General features: G+C 44.7%; 2 protein-coding genes across 2 annotated transcripts in view; both read right to left on the bottom strand.

Annotated features, from left to right (window-relative positions):
- Positions 1–2,071: 2,071 nt before the first annotated feature.
- LOC105025528 (cytochrome c oxidase assembly protein COX16 homolog, mitochondrial) lies at positions 2,072–4,905 on the bottom strand. Its single transcript, NM_001304233.1, is given in 4 exon segments — positions 2,072–3,053; positions 3,182–3,250; positions 3,823–3,900; positions 4,768–4,905. Coding segments are annotated over 4 exon segments (321 nt in total). The 5' UTR covers positions 4,828–4,905; the 3' UTR covers positions 2,072–2,939.
- Positions 4,906–8,587: 3,682 nt separating this feature from the next.
- Positions 8,588–27,592, bottom strand: part of actn1 (actinin, alpha 1) — a 42,145-nt gene continuing 23,140 nt past the window's right edge. The window contains 19 exon segments of the mRNA XM_034297570.1: positions 8,588–9,276; positions 9,279–9,396; positions 9,937–10,095; positions 10,755–10,820; positions 11,234–11,314; positions 13,357–13,503; positions 13,883–14,062; positions 15,442–15,576; positions 15,801–15,983; positions 16,082–16,222; positions 16,508–16,616; positions 16,795–16,945; positions 17,282–17,429; positions 18,083–18,187; positions 18,656–18,781; positions 19,901–19,993; positions 24,470–24,555; positions 26,189–26,270; positions 26,869–26,947. Of these exon segments, the coding sequence (XP_034153461.1) occupies positions 9,245–9,276; positions 9,279–9,396; positions 9,937–10,095; positions 10,755–10,820; positions 11,234–11,314; positions 13,357–13,503; positions 13,883–14,062; positions 15,442–15,576; positions 15,801–15,983; positions 16,082–16,222; positions 16,508–16,616; positions 16,795–16,945; positions 17,282–17,429; positions 18,083–18,187; positions 18,656–18,781; positions 19,901–19,993; positions 24,470–24,555; positions 26,189–26,270; positions 26,869–26,947 (2,221 nt within the window). The 3' untranslated portion in view covers positions 8,588–9,244.

Raw genomic sequence — 27,592 nt, 5'->3', positions numbered from 1 at the left:
TTCAAATTGGACTGGCACTTAAGATGGCAAGCAAAAGTCCCACTGGTCTAGATAGGGGATTCCCCTGAGAGATAGCTACTAGGGTGAGTGCCTTGGGACTGACAGTAGAGTTCAGGTGAATTAAGGTGAAAAGCTTTTATTTGCGTGTCACTCTACAGTGCTAAGGTACAAGTCAATGTGACGGTTATATGCGCGTCAACTCATCTTATGCTCACGTCATAATCACCCACTGCTGTTAACAGTAATTGCTGCAAAAAAAATTGCCATTTCTTTTTTTATTGCACAAATATCCTGCACCACACCAGGCCATACTGGACCAATTATTTGACAGGATATGAACTCAGGCTGCAGTACTTACACCGCACTGCAGTGAAGTGCATACATATAAAATGCCAGAGTTTAGCTTCTCAATGTCCAGAACTACATCAGCTGTTTCTCTCTCTCTGACTCCCCCCTGTCTCTCTGTCTCCCCTCTGTGTCTGTCTGTCTCTCCTCTGTGTCTGTCTCCCTGTGTCTCTTTGTGTCTGTCTCTCTGTCTTTGCTTTGTATCTAACTCACGACCTCTGTCACTCTGTCTATCTATCTGTCTCAGTTCAATTCCAGTTCAAATGGCTTAATTGGCATGAGAAACATTTGTTTTCAACATTTGTTGCCAAAGCAAGCGGAAAATAATAACTTAAAAAAGCTATAATAGCTAACAAATGTGTCTCTCTGTCTTTCTGTCTGTCTGTCTCTCCCCCTCTCGGTCTGTCTGCCGGGCTAATGAGTAATCTCATCTCTGTGGAGCAGTGTTCAGCAGAGTCCACATGTGGTAAATATTGAATTTGATTTATTCTTTTCTTAGCCTTGTCGCATTAATATTTGATAGCGTTCTCTTGCATTCTTGCAATGGAAAATTGAAGAGCGTGTGACAGGGTGGTGTGGAGAGAACCAACTTTTTGGATCTGGATTGGGTCAGGATGTCTGGGCCCCCTGTCAACCAAAGACATTCATCCTGAACACACATTGGCGTTAAATAATATCAGCCAGGCCAGGCTAACTGATTTCCGGATGCTGTCTTCCTAACTCATAGGGCTAACATCTGAGTCCCAGCAACTGTGGCATATTATTCACTCAGTCTGGTTGGAAATGTGTTGAGAGTGGCCAACAATAATTGCAATGAGAAAACCGTGAGGGAGAGAAGACATAGAAAGAGGACAGAGAGAAAGGAAATGAATTAATGAATGGTAAAGCAGGCACATAGAGCTTTACAACATCTGGGCCAAAACCATGGTTCTGGCTGGCCAGAGAACTCGGTCAGTGTGTTATAGTACAGTAGTAGCGAAATACATACTTTATTAGCCAAAGATCTCAAAGTGACAGATTTGGCTGGAGTAGCCAGCTTGACATCAGCTATGTTCCACCACCACTAATCGGCCATTCTCTCATGAGCAAAAACAGAGCAAAGGCAAAGCTGGAATCCAAAAGTAGTTTGGTTTTTGTGCCAAAACGGCACCACCCTCCCCAGGAGCCCAACACACAGCCACAGCCGATCAGAGGGAGCTTATGACAGCATCAGAACAGGCACCTCCAACACACTTCCAGGATAGCTGCCGGTCTACTGTATAGGATCAGGCCAGATATCTATATCATTACATGGCATTGCCATTGGCTGGCCAGGTAGGGAGGGGGCATTGCCATTGGCTGGCCGGGTAGGGACGAGCATCGCCATTGGCGGGTTGAGATTACAGCTGTGGTGATCCATATTTGTAGAACCTGTTGGATCATAATCCTCACCTGTAATCTGGTGGTTGCTGAGCTACTGTTGTCATCCCCAGATATACACCTATAAAAAGTTCTCAACATGGAGTCATTTCAGTTGTGGATTTTAGCTGTTGTGTTTGTGTGGCATTATCGCACTCCAGCAGTATTATGTACTTTCTTTTCACATCAAAGCAACAATGCTATTTACATAACGTACTATCACTATCATGAAACCTGTCGAAATATCACAGCACTAACATAACAGCTAAAGACACAGAGAGACAAAACATCAGTAAGACAGACAGTCATACCGGTGAGATCTTTTGCTGTGCCTTTAATGTAATACGACTTTGAAACACCTAGAAATGTCACTGTATCCTGGAGGAAAAATAGGAATGAAAGGAAAGAAGTGGAAAAGGGAAGCAAAAAAATAAATCCTGCAATTTGGAATTAACTTTTTTCCCTTCTCAGAATAATTAGATGGATGTCATTTAAACTTAATTTAAGGTCATTGAGCATGGTCTATTTGCCTCACAAATATAGTGAGGTCATCATCACGAACAACATCTGTCCAGAATAAATCCAACAGGTTTATGTGCTTAATAAGCAAGCCTGCCACACCAGTGAACACTGACGCCTAGTGGCCCTCTAAGCAATTACACTGATTTACCTATTTCGATAAAGGGGTCCGGGTGTTCATAAACTAAGAACAACTTACAGTTGACATAACATTTCATGGAGCTCAGATTTAACTTGAACACAGTCAACTTCAATCAATTTAAAATAACTCGGATTCGTCCGCTTGTGTTTCCATCAACAGCAAATGTGCACAAGCTGGCGAAGTGTAATCATGAATTGTTCTTTGTTACATAACACAAACAGATTCAAACTCCAGGAGCAGTGCAGGAAAGCTCCTCACGATGATGTGTCTCAGCGGCGTCTATCTCTCCTGCCCAGTCAGTCTGTCTAGATGCAGGGTGCCGACAAAATGCCCCGCTCAGATCCTCGCCCCCGAAGTGTGCAAAAAAAAAAAAGGTCCCCACCAGGAGTCCCAAACAGATTGGATAGTAAGCTGCGAGTACTCAGCAGAGTTTTACAACATTGTGAAATCTCCTAGATGGAGTGTGGAGGTTCACGATTCAGGACGAGGCTCCGCTTTTGCAGGCTGGTATCGAAGGTCGTCGTCATCATCATCATCATACTGCCTTTCCCTGTTGAGAACGCTGTTCCTCCTGGTACTGCTTTGAGTCCTCCCAAGGACGAGGACCCCGGACGTTCTTCCACTTGTCCAGGTCCACCTCTTTCATCTTCTGCAGGTGGAATGGGGAGACAGACAGCGAACGGTGAAAGCAGAACAAGAAAGCTGGGATTACTTACTATTAAACCCCAATGATGACCTCTACCCCATCTACAACCACATCCAGAATCAGACACCTACCTGGTACTCCTCTTCCAGGATGACAGACTGTTTCTGTTTGTTCACCTTGGCCTCCAGGGCTGGGTCCAGCTGGAGGGGACACACAGACACGCACAGACACCCGCCCGGATGGACAACGAGGCATCAGTGTAATTATTTGATCTACCTCGATATCCTTATAATAGTAATATTTTGGACTCCGAGGTACTGGGCAGTACTGGTCTGTGGGTGAGTACAGTAACATAGTGAAATGAATCTGTAGCATATCAGTAACATGATGTCCAGGCTTCGGTCTTAGAGGACAGTGCTGAATACATCTGTGCTATTTTTAGCCCATATGGGGGCGTGACTGACTCAGGCGCAGTACTACATCCCACCACAGGGAGGAGCTACACAGCAATGTTTGCACAGTGCCACAAACTAAGCAGTCATCAGTGTGATGTCCAAAACACCAACCCCACTTTGCTGATTGCCAGCCCTACGCAGTTTTTGTACAGTCCTGCTCCTGTACGTGTCTGCCCGCACTGCTCCTGTACGTGTCTGCCCGCACTGCTCCTGTCTTCCTCTCTCATCTTGTCTCTCTCTTTTCAAACAAAGACATATCACCTTCACAGCACAGAGGACCTATGTTTATGTAATGATGCAGACTGCAGTTACTGTACCTTCTTCCTGATCTTCTGGACATCATAGCGGATCTGTGTGAATTCCCGGAGACCAAAGGAACCTCCCACTATCAGCAACTTCAAGAAGAACACGTTGGACAGAAGTTAACTTCATTACCAGGCATTACCTAGCATTTTCTGGACAGCCATAATAATCCCTTGCAGACAGCAGTAACGTTTTGTAGTTAAAACTATTCCATCAAGGACAAATGTTTTTAAGTATTTAACACTTGCAGTTTAATAATTAAGCAGACGGAGCAACTTACAGTTGTGAGTGCGTACCTCATTTAAAAAAAAATAAACCCATATCCTGAGGGAGTTGAACCCACAACCCCAGCGTTGCCATGTTCTACCAGCCGAGACACAGGACCATTCAAATTGAAGACGGAGGGCTGACTAATGCATATACGCTTTAACTACAGTAGCTTATTATTTTAGTTTATTAACAACTGACAGAAAAGATAGAATTAAACATTAATGCTGCGAGGGCTTTTATTTTCAGTTCCAGAAAAATTAGTTAGTTCTAAGTTACTCTGGGCAGAAAACTAACTTCATAAACGAGTGAGCAATATGTTAATATATCTTATTCAATATGACGGTAGATCATTTTGCAGAGTTAACCTGGTAAAAAAATAAAAAACACACCTCGGCTGAGTTCAACAGTTTTGGAAAATTAAGACCTAAAAGGGAGTTCTTAATAACCAGCGACCTTCATTCATAGCTTTGAACCTCGTTTTTATTCCACTAACCTTAATTAGGAACGTCCTAAACGGCTGAACACAGCGGAATACTTCTACCTTTTACGCCTCTGATATTTTGTGGTCTACAATGTTAATCGTAGCTCTTAGCTGGTGAATGTGGACAACGTTAGGCTACAGAACCTGACTTTAGGCTACAGAACCTGACTAGCCAAACTGTAAAGACCAAATCAAGCATTTGACTCACCAACATGGGAATGCCATATTTCAGCGTTTTGTTCTTTTGTAGTGCTTTGAAGGACAACATGATTATACGACACAGACCCTACAAGCAAACGTCATTCACTCTAGAAAGTGAACACATCAAGACACCTTGCCGGGAAGGAGATCCGGACTACTAAAATGTCCCTTGTAAATCTAAGCTGGAAGTTATGGTTCCGCGTCTCTAATGAATTATTTTGAGAGTGAATTGTATGTCTGATTTGAAGTCAAATTAATTTGGCTATTTGCCCTTTGACGTCTTATAATGTAAACATTTGAGAATATATTATTAATATAAAAAACAATATTGATCTTTATTCTTCACCCATTACGTATTGTACATTTATAATTCCCTTAAAAAATGGTTCCGTGTGACAACACTTCTTCCATCTCTGAATACTATTCCTCCCTCTAACTGCGAGAGAAATCGGCAAGGCTGTAAAACCAGGTGCTCCAATACAATCAGTCAATAATCAGTCTGATACTTAATTCTGTGTTGCACCTTATTATATCAACATACATGTACTAGTCTATAGCCTACTTATTACACATAAACTTAGTAGTCTATAACATCAACGTATTACACGTATATGCTAGTCAATATCAATTACTTGTACTAGTCTATAACCTAATAGTTACACAAACATCTACTAGTCTAAGAGACACCTGTATTACACCTTCATGTGCTTGTCTGTTACACCTGCTTGTGCTTGTCTTACACCTACTGACCAGTTTCTTACCTACTTGTTAGAACTGCTTATTACACCTACATGTAGTAGTCTATAACACCTACTTACTATACCATAATGTAGTAGTCTAGAACACCGACATTTTACACCTAATGTATATGAACTAGTTGTTAACTTATTTATTACACCTACATGTGTTAGCCTATTACATATTTATTAAGCTTACATGTACTAGTTGATTATATACACTCACCTAAAGGATTATTAGGAACACCATACTAATACTGTGTTTGACCCCCTTTCGCCTTCAGGACTGCCTTAATTCTACGTGGCATTGATTCAACAAGGTGCTGAAAGCATTCTTTAGAAATGTTGGCCCATATTGATAGGATAGCATCTTGCAGTTGATGGAGATTTGTGGGATGCACATCCAGGGCACGAAGCTCCCGTTCCACCACATCCCAAAGATGCTCTATTGGGTTGAGATCTGGTGACTGTGGGGGCCATTTCAGTACAGTGAACTCATTGTCATGTTCAAGAAACCAATTTAAAATGATTCGAGCTTTGTGACATGGTGCATTATCCTACTGGAAGTAGCCATCAGAGGATGGGTACATGGTGGTCATAAAGGGATGGACATGATCAGAAACAATGCTCAGGTAGGCTGTGGCATTTAAAAGATGCCCAATTGGCACTAAGGGGCCTAAAGTGTGCCATGAAAACATCCCCCACACCATTACACCACCACCACCAGCCTGCACAGTGGTAACAAGGCATGATGGATCCATGTTCTCATTCTGTTTACGCCAAATTCTGACTCTATCATCTGAACGTCTCAACAGAAATCGAGACTCATCAAACCAGGCAACATTCTTCCAGTCTTCAACTGTCCAATTTTGGTGAGCTCGTGCAAATTGTAGCCTCTTTTTTATTTTTGTAGTGGAGATGAGTGGTACCTGGTGGGGTCTTCTGCTGTTGTAGCCCATCCGCCTCAAGGTTGTGCGTGTTGTGTCTTGCTGCATACCTCGGTTGTAACGAGTGGTTATTTCAGTCAAAGTTGCTCTTCTATCAGCTTGAATCAGTCGGCCCATTCTCCTCTGACCTCTAGCATCAACAAGGCATTTTTGCCCACAGGATTGCCGCATACTGGATGTTTTTCCCTTTTCACACCATTCTTTGTAAACCCTAGAAATGGTTGTGCCTGAAAATCCCAGTAACTGAGCAGATTGTGAAATACTCAGACCGGCCCGTCTGGCACCAACAACCATGCCACGCTCAAAATTGCTTAAATCACCTTTCTTTCCCATTCTGACATTCAGTTTGGAGTTCAGGAGATTGTCTTGACCAGGACCACACCCCTAAATGCATTGAAGCAACTGCCATGTGATTGGTGGATTAGATAATTGCATTAATGAGAAATTGAACAGGTGTTCCTAATAATCCTTTAGGTGAGTGTATTTATTAAAGTTGTGTTCCTTAAACCAGTCTTGAACCATTTTAGCTTTGTGGCAGGGGTGCATTTTCCTGCTGAAAGAGGCCAATGCCAACCGAGTATTCCGCTGCCATGAAAGGGTGCACATGGTCTGCAACAATTCTCAGATAGGTGGTGACATCCACATGAATGGTAGTACCCAAGGTATCCCGGGAGAACATTGCCCAAAGCATCACACTGCCTCCGCCGGCTTGCCTCCTTCCCATAGTGCATAGTGCATGTGTGTTCTCCAGGTAAGTGATGCACACACACTCAGCCATCCACTTGATGTAAAAGAAAACCTGATTCATCAGACCAGGCCACCTTCTACCATTGCTCCGTGGTCCAGTTCTGATGCTCATGTGCCCATTGTAGGCACTTTTGGCAGTGGACAGGGTCAGCATGGGCACCCTGACTGGTCTGTGGGTCGCCAGCCCCATACGTGTGTTGACACCTTTCTGTTAGTATCAGCATTAACCTTTTCAGCAACTTGAGCTTGCCCATTTTTCCTGCTTCCAATACATCAACTTTGAGGACAGAATTTTCACTTGCTGCCTAATATATCCCACCCACTGACAGGTGCCATGATAACGAGATGATCAGTGTTATTCACTTCACCTGTGAGCGGTCATAACATTATGGCTGATCGGTGTATCAGTGTTATTCACTTCACCTGTGAGCGGTCATAACGTTATGGCTGATCAGTGTATGTGCTTCCTTCATAGTCCAATTCAAATCAATGGAACATTACGGTCAGTGTGTGCTTGGGTGAAATCGGACAAATTAAAGAGAAAGTATAGCAATATTTCTTTATTTCAATGTTTGTTTCTTTTTTTTAAACAGATGAAGAAAAATACCTTTTTTTGTTCTGTATAATAAAATATGTTAACTTTATTTATTTTATGAAGAAAAACAATAACGACAAGAAAAAAAAAAGGGAAAAAATAAACGGTTCTCTCCCTCTTAAAATCTGCCCTCAACTCCAATCCCAAATTAGAGAGTCCCTAAAACACTACACCCTCGGCCCTTGAATTAGAATTCATTTCATCACATTTGATTGTACTTGCCCAAGCAAGGAAGAGCAATGATTGGAGCTAGCAAACTTTTCAGAGTTCAGAAAATAGCTTCACACCTCACAAGGAATGTGACACAAAAATGTAGTTGTATTGATTAAACACTGGCCGAGGGGGCGGCTTTTGTAAATCGGATCGGCACTTAAGATGGCAATGAAAACCCCTTTCTAGACTGGATGCCGATATCCCAAAGGAAGGTGGCAAGGGTGAGTGCTTAGGTTATGTCTACTTGGCAATTGGAGTCCAGCCCTGGAGAGTTTTCTGCATTGCACAGGAAGCAGGAACAGGAAGTACAACTGAGAAAGAGTATAGGACAGGGGAATAAGGAGGAGGTGGGGCTTGCTCCAAGACAAAGTTTCCCCTAGGTACAGATTTAGGATAATCAGTTTCCCCTCCCTCTCTGATTCTTAACCTTAAAGCTGTCATCTGCATTTGGTAAAACGGCTCCCTGGTCGCCCCAAGGCAAATTTTGTTTTGTATTTTAACCGGGGCATTCTGTTCCGTGGTCCAAAATATCACAGTACATACTTTTCTATTGTGCATACATAAGTGTGTGTGTGTGTGTGTGGGGGGGGGGGGGGGGGGGCGTGTTGTTGTGGTTATAATATCACAAACGGACCTGGCAGTTTCCCCGCTGTGTATACCAACTTCAACCGAAAAATGCTAACCTGATTCAAGACCAGAGTCTAGGGGAAACTTAACACTACGAGGGATGGGAACACAGGACAAATAGGACAAATCTGATAGGGCAAGCCTGGCCAGGGACTGATAACAATGTAGCGCAGGGCTAGCTTGGCCAGTGTGTAGCGCAGGGCTAGCTTGGCTAATCCCCAGAGCTTTCTGTGCACTTTTGACATGACAACCATAAGTGTCTAAGAGTTGGTAAGACAGCACAGACAGATCTAGGACCCAGGCTATAGCATGGCTGCCGTGATGGCCCAGTGAGCTTAAGATGTTTTCCAAAAAGACATGTATTCAATGTTTTGTCTGCATCTTTTCTAGCAAAAAAGCTTTCTCAACGTATTTTCAGCCAAAAAGACATTTCAGCGTCTTTTCGAGCAAAAACATATATATATTTTTTTAATATACTGTAAACACATCCTTAACGTCTTTCCAACGTCTTCTGCTCACTGGGTTCGGGGGTCTCGCGGGGCAGTGGTGAGAGCATGTAGGCTGGCGAGTGGACTCTGCAGGTCGCGGGTCAAAGGTTGCCCAAAGGTCACTCAGAGGTCACCTCTCTCCATAGAGTGCAGTGGAGAAGACATGTAGTCCAGGGCTCCGTGAACGGCGTCTGGGCCAGTGTAGGGCGCCATGCGGGCGATGCAGTACTCCGCCTGGTCTGGAGGCAGTTCGCGGCGAAGCTCATCGGCCAAGATGTAGTTCTGATGTAGGGGAAGAAGTATCAGATGAAAGATTACTATTTGGCATATTCACCTCCTTCATCAGTGGAAATATATATAGTTTTTTTTTAAGATAATGACAAAAACAAAATCTGAAGTGGTACACTCACTCAAAAATAGCATAAAGAACGTAATTGAGCGTGTGACACATTTGAATTCTGCTGTGTTGCCGTTGTCCAGAGCCTCTGATTCCACTGTCAAGGTAGAGCGATGTGAGGTACAGACGGTAAACGTAACAAAAGCATCAGTTTCCTCATATATATGAGAGTTTAACGGCGATGCACCACTTCAGCGCTGTTTCGTAGTCTTGGTTACGGCATGGTTACAGGCTCACATCAACCTGTGCACATGCCCAGATAACGCATGTGACTGTATCAGAGCGAAGCCCCGCCGTCTCCCTCATCTCAAAACCTGCGGTACTGCCCGCATCAAAGTCGAGTCCACCTCTAAACTCAAAATCTGTTGGTATTATTGGTCATAAATATTAACCCACTCAGATAGACAGGTCGCTAGGAGGTTACCCTTGTCCCCGGCCAGGACCTTGAAGGAGGCCATGACTTGGTCAGCCGTGTCGGTGTCGGCAGTCTCCCGGGACATGAAGTCTATGAAGGCCTGGAAGGTCACCACGCCCACCCGGTTGGGGTCCACGATGCTCATGATGCGAGCGAACTCAGCTTCACCCTATTGGACGGGAGCCATGAACATTATCACCGCGGGGGGCCATGGCGACAGAAACAGGCATCACATCATATCAGCAGGCAGACGGAGCTTTGACAAAGACCATAAATATAGATGGTCGTCCAAATGGCACCCGGTTCCATGTTATATACTGTAGTGCACTACTTCTAACCAGGGCCCATAAGGCTTCCATCAAAAGCAGTGCACTAGGTAGGAAATAGGGTACCATTTGGGCTGCCACTCAGACAGCAGCTGGTTGCCAGATCTTCTTATGGTGCCTTTTCAACTATGTTCACTGAAGGACGGCACAAACAGATGGGAGCAGGCAATGCAGCCAGTTCAGACTTTGAAAGGCTAAACGTTTCATTGCAACACACTTAAATCCAGGGGAATACATTTGCTTCCTGGTTAGCGATCCGTCAGATAGTGACTGGTGGACATTTTGATTCCAATTTCATGAAGAATGATCTTGAAGAGACAAGTAAACAGTTGTTATACAATTATAGGTTCACGGCCAATCATAGGCTGACGAGGTCATAGTGTCTATGGTCAAAGACTTCTAGGTTCATCAGGTCATAAGTTCACATAGGGTCATAGTTTAATTGGGTCATAAGTTCATAGGGACCGTACTTGACAGGGTGGGGTAGGTGTTTAGGCTTTACCATGTTGTAACCCAGGGAGATAAGGCAGGTTTTGAAGTCTTCTGCTTCCATCATCCCTGTTTTCTTCTACAGGTACCAGCGAAGGACAAACAGTACAGAGGAGGAAAAGATTGAAAGTTGGCAGAGGAGAGAGAGACCCAGGTGGATATGAACAAAAGCAGAATAGGGGAAAGGAGTTAAAGAACAGAAGACAAAAGAAGAAACAAAAGATAAAGAATCAGAGTAGGATGGAAAAGAAAAAAAGAACCAGAAGAAAAAAAAAATAAAAAATAATAATAAAGAGAGGAAAAAACAGAATCAAAGAAGAAAAAGAACCATATGAAGGAAAAGAGGAGGTAGGGGAATCAAAAGAAGAAAAAAGAACCAGAAGAACCGATACAGATACAGGAGGAATACAGAAAGAAAAAGGGACAAAAGAAAGAGAACAGAACAGCAACGTTATACCTCAGACTCCCACAGTGAGGAGCAGTGTTCAGTACCTGAGCATCATTGGCGATGTCATAACCCAGGCTGATCAGGCAGGCCTTGAACTCCTCCGCGCCCAGAGTGCCCGAGTGGTCCTGGGGTGTCAAGTGAGGACGGGGCCGTGTGTGGGAGGAGCCATGAGCCAAGTTGGTGGGGCCGTGGGCCAGGTGGGTGGGGCCGTGGGCCAGGGGGGGTGGGGCCGTGGGCCAGGAGCCGCATTTCATGCACCACAGCACACATCAGACGGTGGATTCAGAGGTTTGGGGTGGTGAGCGGTGTCGGTGCGATTGGGTGGGGGTCATGCAGAGGGACCAGGGGGTGTGGGGTTGGGAACATGGGTGGATGAGGGCCATGCACGGGAAGACAAAGAAAGAGAACAGAACAGTGCACAGACGTTAGGACATTGCAGTGAGGTGCAGTGAGGTGCGGTGGCACTGCTCAGTTTAGCGCTGCCCCGGCCACAGGGCATTCGTTCAGAGGTACAGGGTCAGTGCGACAGAGACTGGCGGGTTCTGGGTCTTCAGGGCCTTCTGGGCACGGGAGTGGCTCTACATTCATTTGGCATCAAACAGCACAGCGTTTCCCCAGACTCGGTCCTGGGGATCCCAGGGGGTTTTAGTGTCCTCAACACTACACAGGTGATTTAAATAATCAAACCTCAACGACGGACTGATTATTTAATACAGCTGTTTTTTTTTGCTAGTGCGAAAAATAGAACGCACACTCTCTGGGGTCCCAAAGACAGTGTTTGGGGAAAAAGCGATACAGGACATGTTTTAATCCTCCCTCAGACACATCTCTAGACACCCCTGTAGGCGTCTCCACATCAGAGAACAAACCTCTTGAACTCACTTGACTTTGCCAGAAAAGCTCTTAAGGAACGCTTCCTCACTGTAAACAACTAGTGGCACAGACACTAGAACCGCAACATGCTGGTGTTTCTAACTTGGGACTCCAGTTTTTACTGAGGTTACTGACTGATGTCCAGTGGGTGCAGTGACTCAGGAAGAATGCATTAGGTCATGGAGGAATTATGGAATTCCCCCCCTCCCCCCGCCTTCCCCATTCCTCCTGTCCATACTAGTCTTCACAGGTCGCGTCCGGAATGGCATCCGATTCCCCAAAAAGGTATTCGCTTCCACCTGAGAGCTACGGGGGCCTGGTCCAAAGTAGCGCACTACGCAGGGAATAAGGAAAGGGATCAGAGGAATGGGGGACGGATCAGGAGTGAGTCGGCTAAATGAAAACTCCGTCCCATCCATAATAGGTGTTGTTCCTTTCTGGACTGACGTACAGAGGCCGTAATGTATGTGAACATTGTTGTCGGGAGTACAGGATAGGGAGGGGCTAGAAGAGGATAACTGAAGAGATGGGATTGTAAATATTTAGTGTCATGAGGTTTGCTCTCATCAGTGGAGAAGGTTGAAGGTATAATCTACTGATATTCACAAAAGGCCAACGCTATATATTTACATATGTATATAGTTTTTTTGAGAGGCTTAAAAGCCACACGCTGTCCATCTTGGAACTCCTGGTAGGAGCAGCTCTCCATAGAAAGAATGAATGATCTTAAATTAGTTCAACACAAGTGTACATGTTATCAGCTGACTGATTAATCACATCATGCATGGTTGTAGCATAGCTAACTCAACCCCACGTTTTCCACTTGCATGACTAGTGTGGCTGCCTGGAGCTCAGAAAAACCTTACTCAGCATGTTTCAATGCCACTTTTTTTAGGCGCTTAAATCTGTATTTAAAAACCTAATGGTGTGTGTTGTCTGAAGTCCGGTTCACCCATAAAAGCCACCATTCAACCAGAATGGTGTTAAACATGAGGTTGAGTTAGCCTGGCTAGCATGTTTGATGACACATAACTCCAGTATGCGTTAGTTACACTATGGTAATTATGAGAGGATTAACACGGTCCAACGACCCACAGCAAACTATCCTCTCACCTCAACCGCGTTGCTTTGTAGATGTTTTCTAAACATGTAGAGAACAAATGATCCATAACAACATCCATCCTCGGCAGACAATACCAGTGTACGACACATCAGAGCACGTCCACAAAACCCTCCCACAACACCGTTTTCCTCCTCGTCTCGCTTTGTTTCCTGGCCTCCCCGCGGAACTAACCCGGTCAAAGTGGTTGAAGGAGGCCCTGAACTCGTTCATCTGGTCTTGGCTGATGCCCTTGGCATCTCGCGTCAGAATCTGGTTCTCAATCTCATTGATGGTTCTGGCGATGGTGGTGAGGAGCTGCTCCCAGCCCACACGGATGTGCTGCAGGGAGGAGGAGGGACGACGGGGGGTTGGGAGGAGAGAGAAAAGACAGAGGTTAGCGGCTGTACTGTATGCCGAGCGAATTACAGGAGCAGTTAAGCATTTAGGGTCAATGGTCGTCCTCAAGCCCACACATGCTGCAGTGGTCACTGCTTCATGGAACAACTGTTCTAATGCGGCCGTGTTCTAATGCGGCCGTGTTCTAGTGCGGCCGTGTTCTAGTGCGGCCGTGTTCTAGTGCGGCCGTGTTCTAGTGCGGCCGTGTTCTAGTGCGGCCGTGTGTTGTGTTCTTGTGTACTGTTCAATTCTTGTGTAGTTGTGTTGATGTGAAGTTGTGTTCTTGTGTGTAGCGTAGTAGTGTGATGCGTGTGTATCTTACCTCCATGGTGTAGTTGGTGTGCTTGTTGTCAAAGATCAGAGCTTCTTGGATCAGCTGGTGGTCTCCCTCCAATTGGTCAATCTTTGGCTTGTAGTTGACAATGTTCTTCTCGTATTGGCGGAGGTGGGTCAGCTGATCCTCCAGGGTTCCGTGCATCTCAATGGAGATGCGACCAATCTCCTACAGAGAGACACACGGAGAGAGAGAGTTCAGTAAAACCAACGGGAAGGGCAGGTGAAGGGCAGACATGACTCCTGAGGTAAGGATGACAGAAGTGGTAAAATGAGTCTTGGTGTGTACAGCCAGGATGCCAGGGTTTTATTAAAATCCCTATTAAGTCCTCAGTATTTAAGTCCCTAATGATTAAGCCCCATTTTATTTAAGTCACTGGTATTCAAGCTTAAGTTAAATTCCAAGCCTAGTAAACAACGACCTCTAACCTCTTATAGATATTAAGGCAGTCAAAGGCATGTTATTGCATGCAATTTACTGAAAATGCTTAATTATTTTGGTTTATAGTAAACTTTTTTTTGAGCATCTGAACCATAGAGCAAATACAACCCCATGTTCTTTTGACTGCTCGTCGACCCACAGCCTAGGCATGTGACAGAGAGAGGGCTAGAAGTATAGAACAGCAACCAGAGGTATCCAGCTGCTGAACAGACCATAGATAATGAACTAAACCAGCTAGCCAAATTGTCCCCTTGCCTCCTGGTTGCCCCAAGCAAAAGCTAACATTGTCATAGCAACTAACTACAGTAGCCTTTTCTACTGGAGCGCTGCTTGAACGGATTGAGTCCAAACAAAATGAAAAGTATTGAGATGACAAAGTGACAGCCCGCTGGTTATCTTACTGAAACAGGGTGTCGTTTTTATGTTTATTGGGACATAACATTGTAATCTAAGTTGAAGTAATACAGAAAAGGGGAGCTAGGTTCTAGCAACACCTCAAGTACAGGACTGCCTCCCATGCTGAAACAACATGGAACATTATCATTTCATACATGTACCAGTATATGGATAAATAAATTGTGTCAAATAAGCTTTAAATTTGTCAAATAAAAATCTGTTCTAGAAGTTTTTGTTTGTTTGGGATCTCATTAGCTTAAGTTTTATTTAAGTAGAATTACTGACATTCTTGAAAATGTCATTATTAGCTTTATACCTGGTTGGTGTCAATAGAACCAGATGGTACAAAATGACCAGAAACAGCATGGTATTGATAGTGAGAAAGATGGTGGGATTTGTGTACAAACTTAAAATTAAAGGAATTAAGCCTACCTACAGTACATGGAGGCATGAAAAGCGTTTAATAACTGTAAACTTTTTTCCCAAAATGAATAATTTTTTATAATTATTACTTTTGTCTTTTTCTTTCCTTTACAATAAAACGCACAATGTCTTTAAAATGACGCCCGGGTTAAAACAGAAAACGTTCTCTCTAAGGCCACACTTCTAATCACATTCTAAAATGGAAGATCTTTCAATCAATTGCAATTCATTATGATAATCGTTTGACCGATTACTGAATTCGGTCAGGGGTCGGGGGTTCAGGTCACCTCCATCTTGGTTTGGATCCAGGGCCCGATGACATTGGCCTGGTTTGCGAACTGCCTGCGAAGACGTTCATTGTTCTGCTGGCGGGCGTGCTCTTCGATCAGGGCCTGGTCCCTCTGGGGAACCAACTGTCTCACCTGAGAAATGACAGACAACTAGTTACACTAGAGCCCCTGAGGGAAAGGGTCTCATTTCACCGGTGCCACACGAATCCGGCACTACCTGCCCTCTAAGCCTCAGGTCTGCTCTAGGGAGGAGGTTAATCAAACGAGGCATGAAAGTACCTGTAAGACAAAATGAACAAACTGCAAGGGTTTTCACCTGTGGACAACGACACCCTGTGAATGTCCGCGCCACTCACCTTGTCCCACTTGGCGTTAATCTCCTGAGGGTTGATGGTGGTGTAGGGGTTGGTGCCAGCCATGTTCACGTGGTAGGTGGCCACTATCTTGGCGATCTCGTTGTGGATACCCAGGATGGCGCCGCGTTCCTTATCCGCTTCGGGGAGAGTGGCCTTGAACTGCTCGTGAGCTGTGCTGAGACCCTAACACACGCGCATACACAGACAAGTGATCAAAACGTACAGGAGATTGTGTTTAAGTCTTTGTGTGTGTGTGTGTGTGTGCGTGTATCCGTGCGGACCTGTATCTCCTCTATGGTATGAACTATAAAGGTGTCCTGTAGGTCCTCCATGGCCCCCTCCATCCAGTTGTTGAAGGGAGCGGCACGCTTGGCGAACTCCAGGTACAACTGGTCAATGGTCTCCAGGAGCTTCTCGGTCCTCTGTCGGTCACAAACAAACAGGAAGTGGTCAGTGCACACGCTAGGTAGCTAACACGCCAGCAGGAAGTTGTCCTGTAGCCGTTGAACCTGTTCTAGGCTTTTCTTTCGGAGGACTGTGTATTCCTTGTGTGGACGACACCATCTCTCTTTCATTTTTTCTAATTATTTCATTTTTGTGGAAAAGAGCCCACAACTAAACATCTGAATATTACTCGACACCTTTTGCTAACAGATCCCATGACGAATAATATTGGGGTCTGGATCTAACAACCTGCAGAGGCATACCTGCAGGGCTTCACTGCGCTGCTGTGTCAGGCCACCCAGGGCATCCCATTGGTCGCAGATTCGTTGGCAGCGAGCGTTCACACTGGGGGAGTCATAGTAGTCCAGCTCACTGGGAGAGGGAGAAACAACCATGTCGTAACAGATGCATTTAGGCTCTATAGACGCGTTAAACATATACATAACTATGTAATAACAACTCTAACAATGATCTAACAGCCAAGGAAACAGTGTCTGTAACGGCATTACGGCCAGCCGAAACGTCCAAATGACCACGTTCGTCGTCTTACTTTAACTCCTGGGCAATGGCGGCGATCTGCTCCACGCGGTCCTGGTGCGCGGCCAGGTCGCTCTCGAAGGCCTCGTGTTTCTTCAGCAGGGCCTTAATGTCAGACAGCGAGGCTGTTTCGAAGTCCCGTGCCTGCAGCATCTCCTCCTTACCTGCGGGGGGGAGACAAACATCACAGAGGGCACTACAATTTTACGGGCCGTATGCAATGAAGACAGTAAGCAAACTAACATTGTGTTATGGATCATGTCGCCTAAACTTTGGAGTGAGCTTCCCATTTGACACGCCATATAATGTATAGTATAGGTATATACTATGTAACTATATTTCTGTTTTCTGTGGATGAATTTACTTCTGCTTGGTGCTTTCCAATAAGGTGCATTGAATATCCATTGTGCTGCGTTTTTGCACAGTGAATAACTTTCAAAAAGCCTAGAAGTGTCAAAATGAAACCACGGTTGCGTTCTTGCAAGCTGCTGAGCAGGTACCTTCAGTCCAGGCTTCGTGGATCGTTGCTTTCTGACGGAACTTCTCGGCCAGGTGATCAAGTCTCTCCAGCCGACGTATCTCATTAAGGAGCCACTCCTCGTAGCCCTTCTCAGCCCCTTCCAGACCACCCCACGCGTTAGAGACGTCCTACAAATCCACAATTTGACATTCAGCACAACTTACTGTGCACCGAACAGTTTACTTGAACAAACTGTGATGAGAGTGAAAGACAGAGAGACAGAAAATGTACGTGTATGAGGTAGGCTACAAGGTAGTGTATGAGGTACAGTATGAGGTAGGCTACGAGGTAGGCTACAAGGTAGTGTATGAGGTAGTGTATGAGGTAGGCTACAAGGTAGTGTATGAGGTAGGCTACAAGGTAGTGTATGATGTAGGGTATGAGGTAGTGTATGAGGTAGGCTACAAGGTAGTGTATGATGTAGGCTACAAGGTAGTGTATGAGGTAGGCTACAAGGTAGTGTATGATGTAGGGTATGAGGTAGTGTATGAGGTAGGCTACAAGGTAGTGTATGATGTAGGCTACAAGATAGTGTATGATGTAGGGTATGAGGTAGTGTATGAGGTAGGCTACAAGGTAGTGTATGATGTAGGGTATGAGGTAGGCTACAAGGTAGTGTATGAGGTAGGCTACAAGGTAGTGTATGATGTAGGCTACAAGGTAGTGTATGATGTAGGCTACAAGGTAGTGTATGATGTAGGCTACAAGGTAGTGTATGATGTAGGGTATAAGGTAGTGTATGAGGTAGGCTATAAAGTAGAGTATGAGGTAGGTTACACACCGACACCATCTTCCCCTCAGATGGCATGAAGGCAGGCCTGTTGCTAAGCCTCAGCTTGGTTTGCAGGGTGTTAAAGTTGATCTCCAACTGGCACTTCTCCTGGACCTTTAATATAACAACAATAAACAGTGTGTTTTTTGAGGAGCTTGACAAAATGAATGGAGTGATCATGTGACCGGAGTGAACCTTTAAATCGTAAAAGCCATCATTTGCTGTTTTGAAGGTTGAATATTAAAACAACAGAGTGTAAGAGCCCCATAATGCTTACTAAAATCACAAAAATATTGTCTTGGTCAGTATTTGTTTATAGAAATGGCCAGCCAAAGAAGACAACCGCTGCATTTTGGTCATTGTACTCAACAACCATGTTGTCTTTGTTAAACTATGTAGAAAATTCGCCTATTGAAAACAACAGCTCCCAATACATCACACAGTTTGCACTTATATTGAGTTTTTTTTCTCCTGAGAAACGCAGAATAGAGTATAAATCCCTCCTCACAAATGCAGCATAACAGAAAATACATATTAAGAGTGAGGAATTCTCAAGTGGGTGGGCCCAAGCGGGAATCGAACCTTGGGCGGCTTGTGCTGACGGCGGTAGTCCCGGAAGTCCTCCAGTTTCTGCTGCATAGCCTGCATGGTGTTCTCGGGGGCCCGGTTCTCCAGCCACGGAATAGTACGACGAATCCACTCCAGGAGCTGGAGGAGAGGAAGACAAGGAGAAGGAGGGTGGAAGGAAAAGAGGGAGAGGGTAGGTGGTAAGGGTCAAGGGTTAGGGAGTGATCGAGGACCGATAGTGCAGGTAGCGATGGACAGCAAGGGTGAGGAGGTTACGTAGAGGAGGTAGAGGAACGCAAGCACAATGAGATGTTACTAATAATGAATTATCACCGTGTCCAGCACAATGAGATGTTACTAATAATGAATTATCACCGTGTCCAGCACAATGAGATGTTATTAATACTGAATTATCACTGTGTCTGAATTAACACTATGTCCAGCACAATGAGATGTTACTAATAATGAATTATCACTGTATGAATTATCACTGTGTCCCGCACACTGTAATTGTGCTGGACACAGTGATAATTCAGACACACTGAATTCATTAGTAACATCTCAGTAAGATCTGTTTGTTCTGTTATTCCACTTCCATGTCATTCTAAACATGAAGAGGTTTCAAGGAGTAGATGGCATGAACAAACAGGTACCCAGGCTAATCCTGTGCAGCGTAATAATATTTCTAATATTTCTGATACTTAGTAACTGGTATGCAGGCTAATCCTGATCATATTTCTGATACTTAGTAACTGGTATGCAGGCTAATCCTGATCATATTTCTGATACTTAGTAACTGGTATGCAGGCTAATCCTGATCATATTTCTGATACTTAGTAACTGGTATGCAGGCTAATCCTGATCATATTTCTGATACTTAGTAACTGGTATGCAGGCTAATCCTGATCATATTTCTGATACTTAGTAACTGGTATGCAGGCTAATCCTGATCATATTCTGATACTTAGTAACTGGTATGCAGGCTAATCCTGATCATATTTCTGATACTTAGTAACTGGTATGCAGGCTAATCCTGATCATATTCTGATACTTAGTAACTGGTATGCAGGCTTAGTAACACCGTGAACATATTGTCACCTGTGATGCATAAACTGGTGAGGTCTGTGTCTCTACAGAGCAACACGCCTCTGGACTGGGAGGAGGAGATGGTGAGGGGAGCGAGGAGAGAGGAGAGAAAGGGAGGAGACAGGAAGATGCAGGAGGATTATGAGGAGGACGGAGGCGGGACAGAGTGCTCACATCACTAGCCAACTTCTCGTAGTCCTCCATGAGCTGCTCGTTCTCCTGGTTGACAGCCAGAACCTTGCAGATCCGATTGGCCGCTGTCTCCGCCTGGAGAAGGAAAGAACATGGTAAATACATTCCATCATCACCATGGGAACCGTTACAGCCTGCGTCAGCTAGAACTGGAACTATAGATTTAGATTTCAACACAGAATCAACAAAGAAATACTCCTAAATATACACTCTCCTTCTAGATACCTAATTGTTTCTCCCTTTAGATCTATCGATCAATCTTTCCATCTCAATTTTTCGATTAAAGCTAGAAGCGGAGAGGAACGCATATGCACCTCCCAACTATATACAAGTACTGGGTATCACAGCAGAATTAGAAATACTAGAATGAACAAAGCCTGTCAGAACATATCCATGTCCGTTCTAGACATTCTATTTCTAGGTTTATCTATTTCCCTATTCAGAAGGAATAGGCATGGCCAAAGACAGGTGTGTGTGTCTGTGTGTGTGTGGACTCAGTGTGGGGTGTGTGTGTCCGGGCACCTTCAGCTCTGCAGTCTTTTAATAGAGTAGTATAATGTAGTGTTGAGTCCTTTTCTCCTTCAGCTACAGTCTATGGGGGTTAGTTTCTGTCCCACAGGCACCTTTAACAGTTCATGACACAATCATACTAACTTCACATAATGCATGCTTTCTTTAAAACTTATATTAAATACCTTTACTACATTTATAGTATAACTCTTTCTACTTATGTATGGTAATACACACTCGTGCCATTTCTATCGTTGCAACATGTTAATGCATCCCTGTAATTATAGCAGCAGAAACAGAGAGAAATGTCCAACCAGGAACTATAGAACAGGTACAGGAGGAATAAAAAGATATTTTCAGTAAGGCTTAAAGACAGCATGCAGAGACAGATGGACAACATACCGCACAGCCCAATCTCAGTGCTGCACCCAGGATTTAGGATGAAAAACAGGAATAAACCTGACCCCTATGGCTGTAACAGGAATAAACCTGATCCCTATGTCTGTAACAGGAATAAACCTGATCCCTATGGCTGTAACAGGAATAAACCTGACCCCTATGGCTGTAACAGGAATAAACCTGACCCCTATGGTTGTAACAGGAATAAACCTGACCCCTATGGCTGTGAATTAACTGATTAAACTCACGTTACATTCCCTCTTCAACCTGAACAGGGGGACTTAAGTGAGCAGGCTTTCATCCTTAAAGAAACTGTTGTTTTTCAGAACGGCTGATTTCTTTTTTTCCTCCTCACAGAAACAGTTGTTCTCTTTATCATGTCAAGGGGAGGGATGACTCTGGCCAGTGAAAGAACTGTCCCATGACTTTCTGCCTCACAGAGGGAGAAAGAGGGGGAGAAAGAGGGGGAGAAAGGAAGAAGGGGGAGGGAGAAAGAGGGGGAGAGCGAAAGAAAAATAACGTGAATGGCTGGTCTCTTTTGTTATAAGATCATGGGGGGAGACTTGGCTGGCAGGGTGGAAGCTACGCTCTGAAGCAAGCCAGTGTGTCCATTCCATGTGTGTGCGCGTGCGTGTGCGCGTGTGCCGTGACATCTGTACGTTTGGGTCCGGGTTCGGTGGAGGGAACGGTGATGAAGCTGCCTTAAAAGGCCAGTCAGCCAAGCACACAGGATGTCCAGCTCCACTCCTCTCTTCAGCTGTTTACATGAACAGGCCCTCCTTTTTCTGGGTCTGGACTGCTTTGTGCGGCCTGTCCAATTCGTGCAGTCACAATGCTACACGACAGAGGCGTCACCAGGATCACAATACGTTCGCCCCACCCAGGACAGAAAGCACACGGTTTTGAATGTACAAGCTGACATTTTTGATGTACACGCTAGCAGACTACACGTCTACATTGTCATAATGTGTGATCTGAATCACAGATGAATAGATAAAGGGCTATTTTTATAATGTATTTATTTTTTTGGGTCAATTTGAGATCCGGGGCTATTCATAAAAGCCCCGATCGCCCAGGCCTAATGACGCCACTGCTACACGATGAGCGAATGAGTTAGCTTGGAAATCAGTCTCTTTTTGCGATCCTTCCACTCCTTGTTATAGCTCAAGAGACCGGCAGCCAGACCGCAAAAGACTTGTCAGGACAGCACAAATGGATGCAAGGCTGGAGTAAAAACAGTGGATCTACAGTGGCTCTGGTCCAGGGCGTTCCAGTGGATCTGCAGTGGCTCTGGTCCAGGGCGTTCCAGTGGATCTGCAGTGGCTCTGGTCCAGGGCGTTCCAGTGGATCTGCAGTGCACTAGCACCAGTATGTGGGCAGGACAAGACATCGTAGCACAGGAGCTAGCTTTCCATAACCCATTACACCTCTAAGTTTCTCTGAGCAACTATGTTTGTTAAGGGCCATCACATCTATATGTATTTGTGGAAAAGGCATAGATAACATTGCACAAGCAACCAACATAAAAATACTGCCCAGAAAATAGTATTTGTTTCTAACCTGACGCACATGAGTTCCTCCACTAAAATAGGCAGGGACCTTCGAGTTATACTAGGGCCATAATATGGTTATACTAGGGCCATAATATGGTTATACTAGGGCCATAATATATTAATATTGTAGAACTATAGTAGGACAATGCTAGGTCTATGGCAGGACAATTACAGGACCATACTAGGTCTGTGGTAGGACTATTACAGTACCATACTAGGTCTGTGGTAGGACTATTACAGTACCATACTAGGTCTGTGGTAGGACTATTACAGGACCATACTAGGTCTGTGGTGGGACTATTACAGGACCATACTAGGTCTGTGGTGGGACTATTACAGGACCATACTAGGTCTGTGGTGGGACTATTACAGGACCATACTAGGTCTGTGGTGGGACTACTAAAGGACCATACTTGGTCTGTGGTGGGACTATTACAGGACCATACTAGGTCTGTGGTAGGACTATTACAGGACCATACTAGGTCTGTGGTGGGACTATAACAGGACTACAGTGCTCTGGGGGACTAGTGGTAAGCGCTCACCTTCTGTTTGCCTGAGAAGGCGTGGTAGTAACATGACACATACGTCATGACAGCCTTCTCATCCGGCCTCAACGTGCTAACGATGTCTGCCCAGGGAGCACGGGAGGAGGAAGAGGCGAGAAGGAAGGAGAGAGGGAAGAAAGAAGCACAGAGTGAAAGAGTGCACAGACCAAAGGAGCCAGCAGGGGAAGCAATACCAGTCACCACGGAGACAAAGGACAGCAGGCACCAGCCACCATCTGTAGACTAACCACCTTGGTTTTTGTTTGCTTGTTCAACTTATTTATTTCTTCACTCGTTTATTTGGGTCCCATTTACACATAATCCGGGTCACAGCAGACACCGTTCCAGGGACGGATGTGGACACAGTACTGGGTGGAGGAACTCCATGCCATTGGTCTCTTCATACATGTATCACTGTGTTATTGTGTGTTAACTATCTTCCCTGCCGTAGTTTCCGACGGTTATTACAAATATCTTTCCTGCTGTAATTTCAAACTGATTGTGTCTTTCCTGCTGTAATTTCTAACTGATTGTGTCTTTCCCGCTGTAGTGTGTTTCATTTTAAATTCCTTCACTGCTGTAGTTTACATCTGATTTGACCCGCCTTGTTTAAATTGTCCAGTAATCTGAGGTCACATGACTTTCCCCACATTCTGTCCATCCTTGTCGGAGCGCCCCAAATGACACCCCAGTCCCTAGGTAGTACCCTGCTCTAAACCAGGGCCCATGTAACTAAGGTCAACAGCATTACGGAGCAGGGCGCCATTTGGATACACAAACTGTATTTGTTATTATTCCACATGCCATGAAAGAGTAAGGCAGAGGCTACATCCTGTCTTCCTCTCCACCAACTGGAAACATCTCTGTTTTCGCCACTCCATCTTTTAACACAGCTGGTTTCTGTCGGACTGTCTGCCCACCTGCCTGTCTGTCTCTGTCTGTGATTGTGTGTCTGTTTGTGTGTGTGGGTCTGTGTGTGTGCGTGCGCTTTTGCTCTGGTTCTCCTCTCCTGTGAAATGGTCTTATATAACTGTACTCTTCACAGTTGCCAGAGAAGAAATGGAATACACAATTTAGGACCCAGTGTCTGCACGTGATTTCTATGGTACTTATTCTTTCCATTTATTATAAAATGTTTAAGTGTGTTAATACATTATATAGATGAATATAAATAAACAGTGTTTTTTCTTTACAAAACTATTTCCACCTATTTGAGCGACATGGCACAGTTAAACTGTCCCATTACACACAGATCGGTTGGCTGGTGCCCAGTGTCATAGCAACCAAGTGTCATAGCGACCAAGTGGCATAGCGACGCCATCATGCATCTGTAGGTGTATGTGAACCATGCGCAGAGGAGGAAGAGGAGCGTGAGCAACCCTCCACCCCCGCAGGGGGGGGGGGGGTGACGAGGAGGTGCACTGCTGAGAGAGGAAGATTAGCGGTCAGAGTTCACAGACTGACAGAACCAAAGACAAGGGAGGGAGGAGGGGAGTTAGAGGTGATGAGGAAGGAAAGTTGTGGAGCGTCGTATCCTGGGATACCTTCTGGGCGCCAGAGAAGGCGTGGTAGAAGCTAGAGACGTAGGTCATGATGGCCTTCTGATCCGGACGGGCCGTGCCCACGATGTCTGGTGACAGAATGGTGGGGGGGGGGGGGATTGAAGGTTGGAGGGAGGAGAGGGGAGGAGGTGAAGGATGTGGTAGGAGAGGGGAGGAGGTGAAGGATGTGGGAGGAGAGGGAGGAATTGAAGGTTGGAGGGAGGAGTTGAAGGTGGAGGGAGGAGAGGGAGGAGTTTAGGGAGGAGAGGGAACAGTTGAAGGGAGGGGAGGAAGGAGAGGGATGAGTTGAAAGTTGACAGAGGAGAGGGAGGAGGTGAAGATTGAGGGAAGAGAGGGAGGAGGTGGAGGGAGGAGAGGGAGAAAGTGAAGGTGGAGGGAGGAGAGGCATATGGTAATGACCATGTTAAACACAACAAATAAAATGACAGAGCAGCACAACCTAAAGACCACGGGTGATTCTAAACCACAAGGTTCTTTGAGAGTCCTTACCAGGTTCTTCTTATTTAAACCTCTGTAAGTTCTTTGAAGGACCCTTTAAAAAGGTTAATCAAAGAACCCCATTTTAATGGTTCCCCAAATACATTTTTGAATAACCTTTGGGGGTTGATGACGGTGTAGGTTCTTCCACCGCTTCTTTGATTAAAAATATCTGTTTTTAAAATAACAGTTTTTACTAGAGATTCCCCAATAGTTTATATGAGAAAGATCCTCCACAAACCCCTCTTTCTAGAGTGTATGACAGAGATGTTCCAGGACATACATTCAGTCATCGAAAAAAGCTTTTTAGTCCAGCACTACACTGAGCCTGTGTCCCGGAACTGGCCTGTATACAATAAACCTTATCTGGCCATGTGAAACAGAACATAGAGTTAGATAGAGGGCACATCTTGTGTTAAGGGCTTCTGTTACAGCAGAGCCATTAGGAATAATCAATACATTCATCAATCTCTAAGGCTTTGCAGCAGGTGCACTCTCTATTCAACTTTATGGTAAACAAAAATGTACAGAATGGTGACAGATGATGGATTGAAATCTGGGGGGATATCAATAAAGAGATGAGTATCCAGGAAGGAAAACAGCACTTAGAGTCCCTCCAGACCCTGTTCTACGAACGTTCTACGCATGCACACACGCACGCACCTCAGTTTAATCTGTCATCGGTGTCTCTACCATAATTACCACCCTATTTGCTGTATATCATTAGACAAAATGCATTATGATAACATTGGGAACGCATTACAAGATGTGAAATACAAATAATTGGCCTAAAGATTTGTTCTTTTAACAGATAAAAGAAATAAGATTTAAATGCGTGAAATACCTATATAAAAAAAACTAAGAATCCATAGAGGAAATACAGAACTATATTATTTGGCCAGTTATTACATTTTATTTGTATTTACATGTATTTCATATGTATCTTTACCTTGAGACGAAGGTCAACAGTAGCATACCACAGATATAGGCTCTTTACCCTTTTGTGGGATAACTTCAGTTTAAAACTAGTGTTTTAGGGGGGTTTTTGGTTTAAAAAAAGCTTCTGTTATTTCAACTCAAACTTTATGTCCACTCATTGTAATGTTAATCCACACAATAAATTGTTTTTCCTTTTAGCACAGAATTCTTCCCCTGCTCTAACAAATACGCAGTGACAACAGCTGAATCTTGAGGACCCTGTTACGGAAATGTCAAAGGTCTCACCCTCAGCGTCCAACATCTTAGGGATGTCCAGGTACTTCTCCGCCACGTCGAAGGCAGTGTTCAGGTTTGTCATGGGGTCATCCTAAAGTTGAGGTAGAAATAGAGGTCAGAGGTTATCTTAGAGGTTGGACAGAAAGATGGGTTTCTATGGTCTTGTCCTTGTGAGAGACAGAGAGGGCCGTGGCGTTGTTTGACGCGACTTCCACCCTAAGCAGTAATCACAAGTTATTCACGTCACATTATTAATGACCCCATGGACTTCCATTGTCAACCATTCATGTCGCAAAATATATAATAAATCATTACTAAATTCATTGAATATGTATTCAATACTGATATATTGAAGTTCATCATCATCACTGAACTTCTGCTAGCTAGCTAAATGCCAATTGGCAGTTATGTGGCACTTAACAGAATGGACGACTAGCTCAACTTTACAAATGACAACTGGCTTTGTCCTGTACTACGATCATGTGGAATTACATTCTTTATGAAAACATGCTATATCTATCTATCTATCTATATATATATATCTCTATCTATCTATCTATATATATATCTCTATCTATCTATCTATATATATATATCTCTATCTATCTCTCTCTATCTATAAACAACCGTTTAAAAGTATAAAAGCAATGAGGCACTTGAACCAGCCGATACATTCTCAAGTCCCTCACCTTGCGCAGCTTTCCGTAGTCAATGAGCTCAGGACGGTGTCTGTGAATGAGGGCACAGAATCCCAGGCCATCTTTCCAGCTGCAGGAAAAATACAGACAGATGGAGAGAGACAGACAGATGGAGAGAGACAGACAGATGGAGAGAGACAGACAGATGGAGAGAGACAGACAGATGGAGAGAGACAGACAGATGGAGAGAGACAGACAGAGAGGCAGACGGAGAGAGACAGAGAAAGACAGACAGATGGGGAGAGAGAGAGACAGATGGGGAGAGAGAGAGACAGATGAAGAGAGAGAGAGACAGATGAAGAGAGAGAGAGACAGATGAAGAGAGAGAGAGACAGATGAAGAGAGAGAGAGACAGATGAAGAGAGAGAGAGACAGATGAAGAGAGAGAGAGACAGACAGATGGAGAGAGTTATTTTAAAATGTTTATAAAAATCACCTTGATTGCCTCATCTGTTAAATCACTAAAAGCCCCCCGCCCCATAAAGAGTGCCCTAGTGCCCCCCAGCCTGCCCTCCTCTCTGCAGCTTGACTCAGATGCAGACCACATTGTTGCTGACGATCCTGAGTCAGGGCTTGTTTTCATAGAGACAGGTGGCATAACAATGGAGGGGCATGTTGAGCACGGACGCACACACCCACCCAAACACACACACCCACCCACCCAAACACACACGCGCATGTGTCAGTGACCGGGAGGAGAACACGGGGTGATAGT

The sequence above is a fragment of the Esox lucius genome, chromosome 15 (genome assembly GCF_011004845.1).
Source record: "Esox lucius isolate fEsoLuc1 chromosome 15, fEsoLuc1.pri, whole genome shotgun sequence".
NCBI lineage: Eukaryota > Metazoa > Chordata > Actinopteri > Esociformes > Esocidae > Esox > Esox lucius.
Note: the sequence above shows the minus strand (reverse complement) of the source record. Positions and strands in the feature narration are given on the sequence as shown.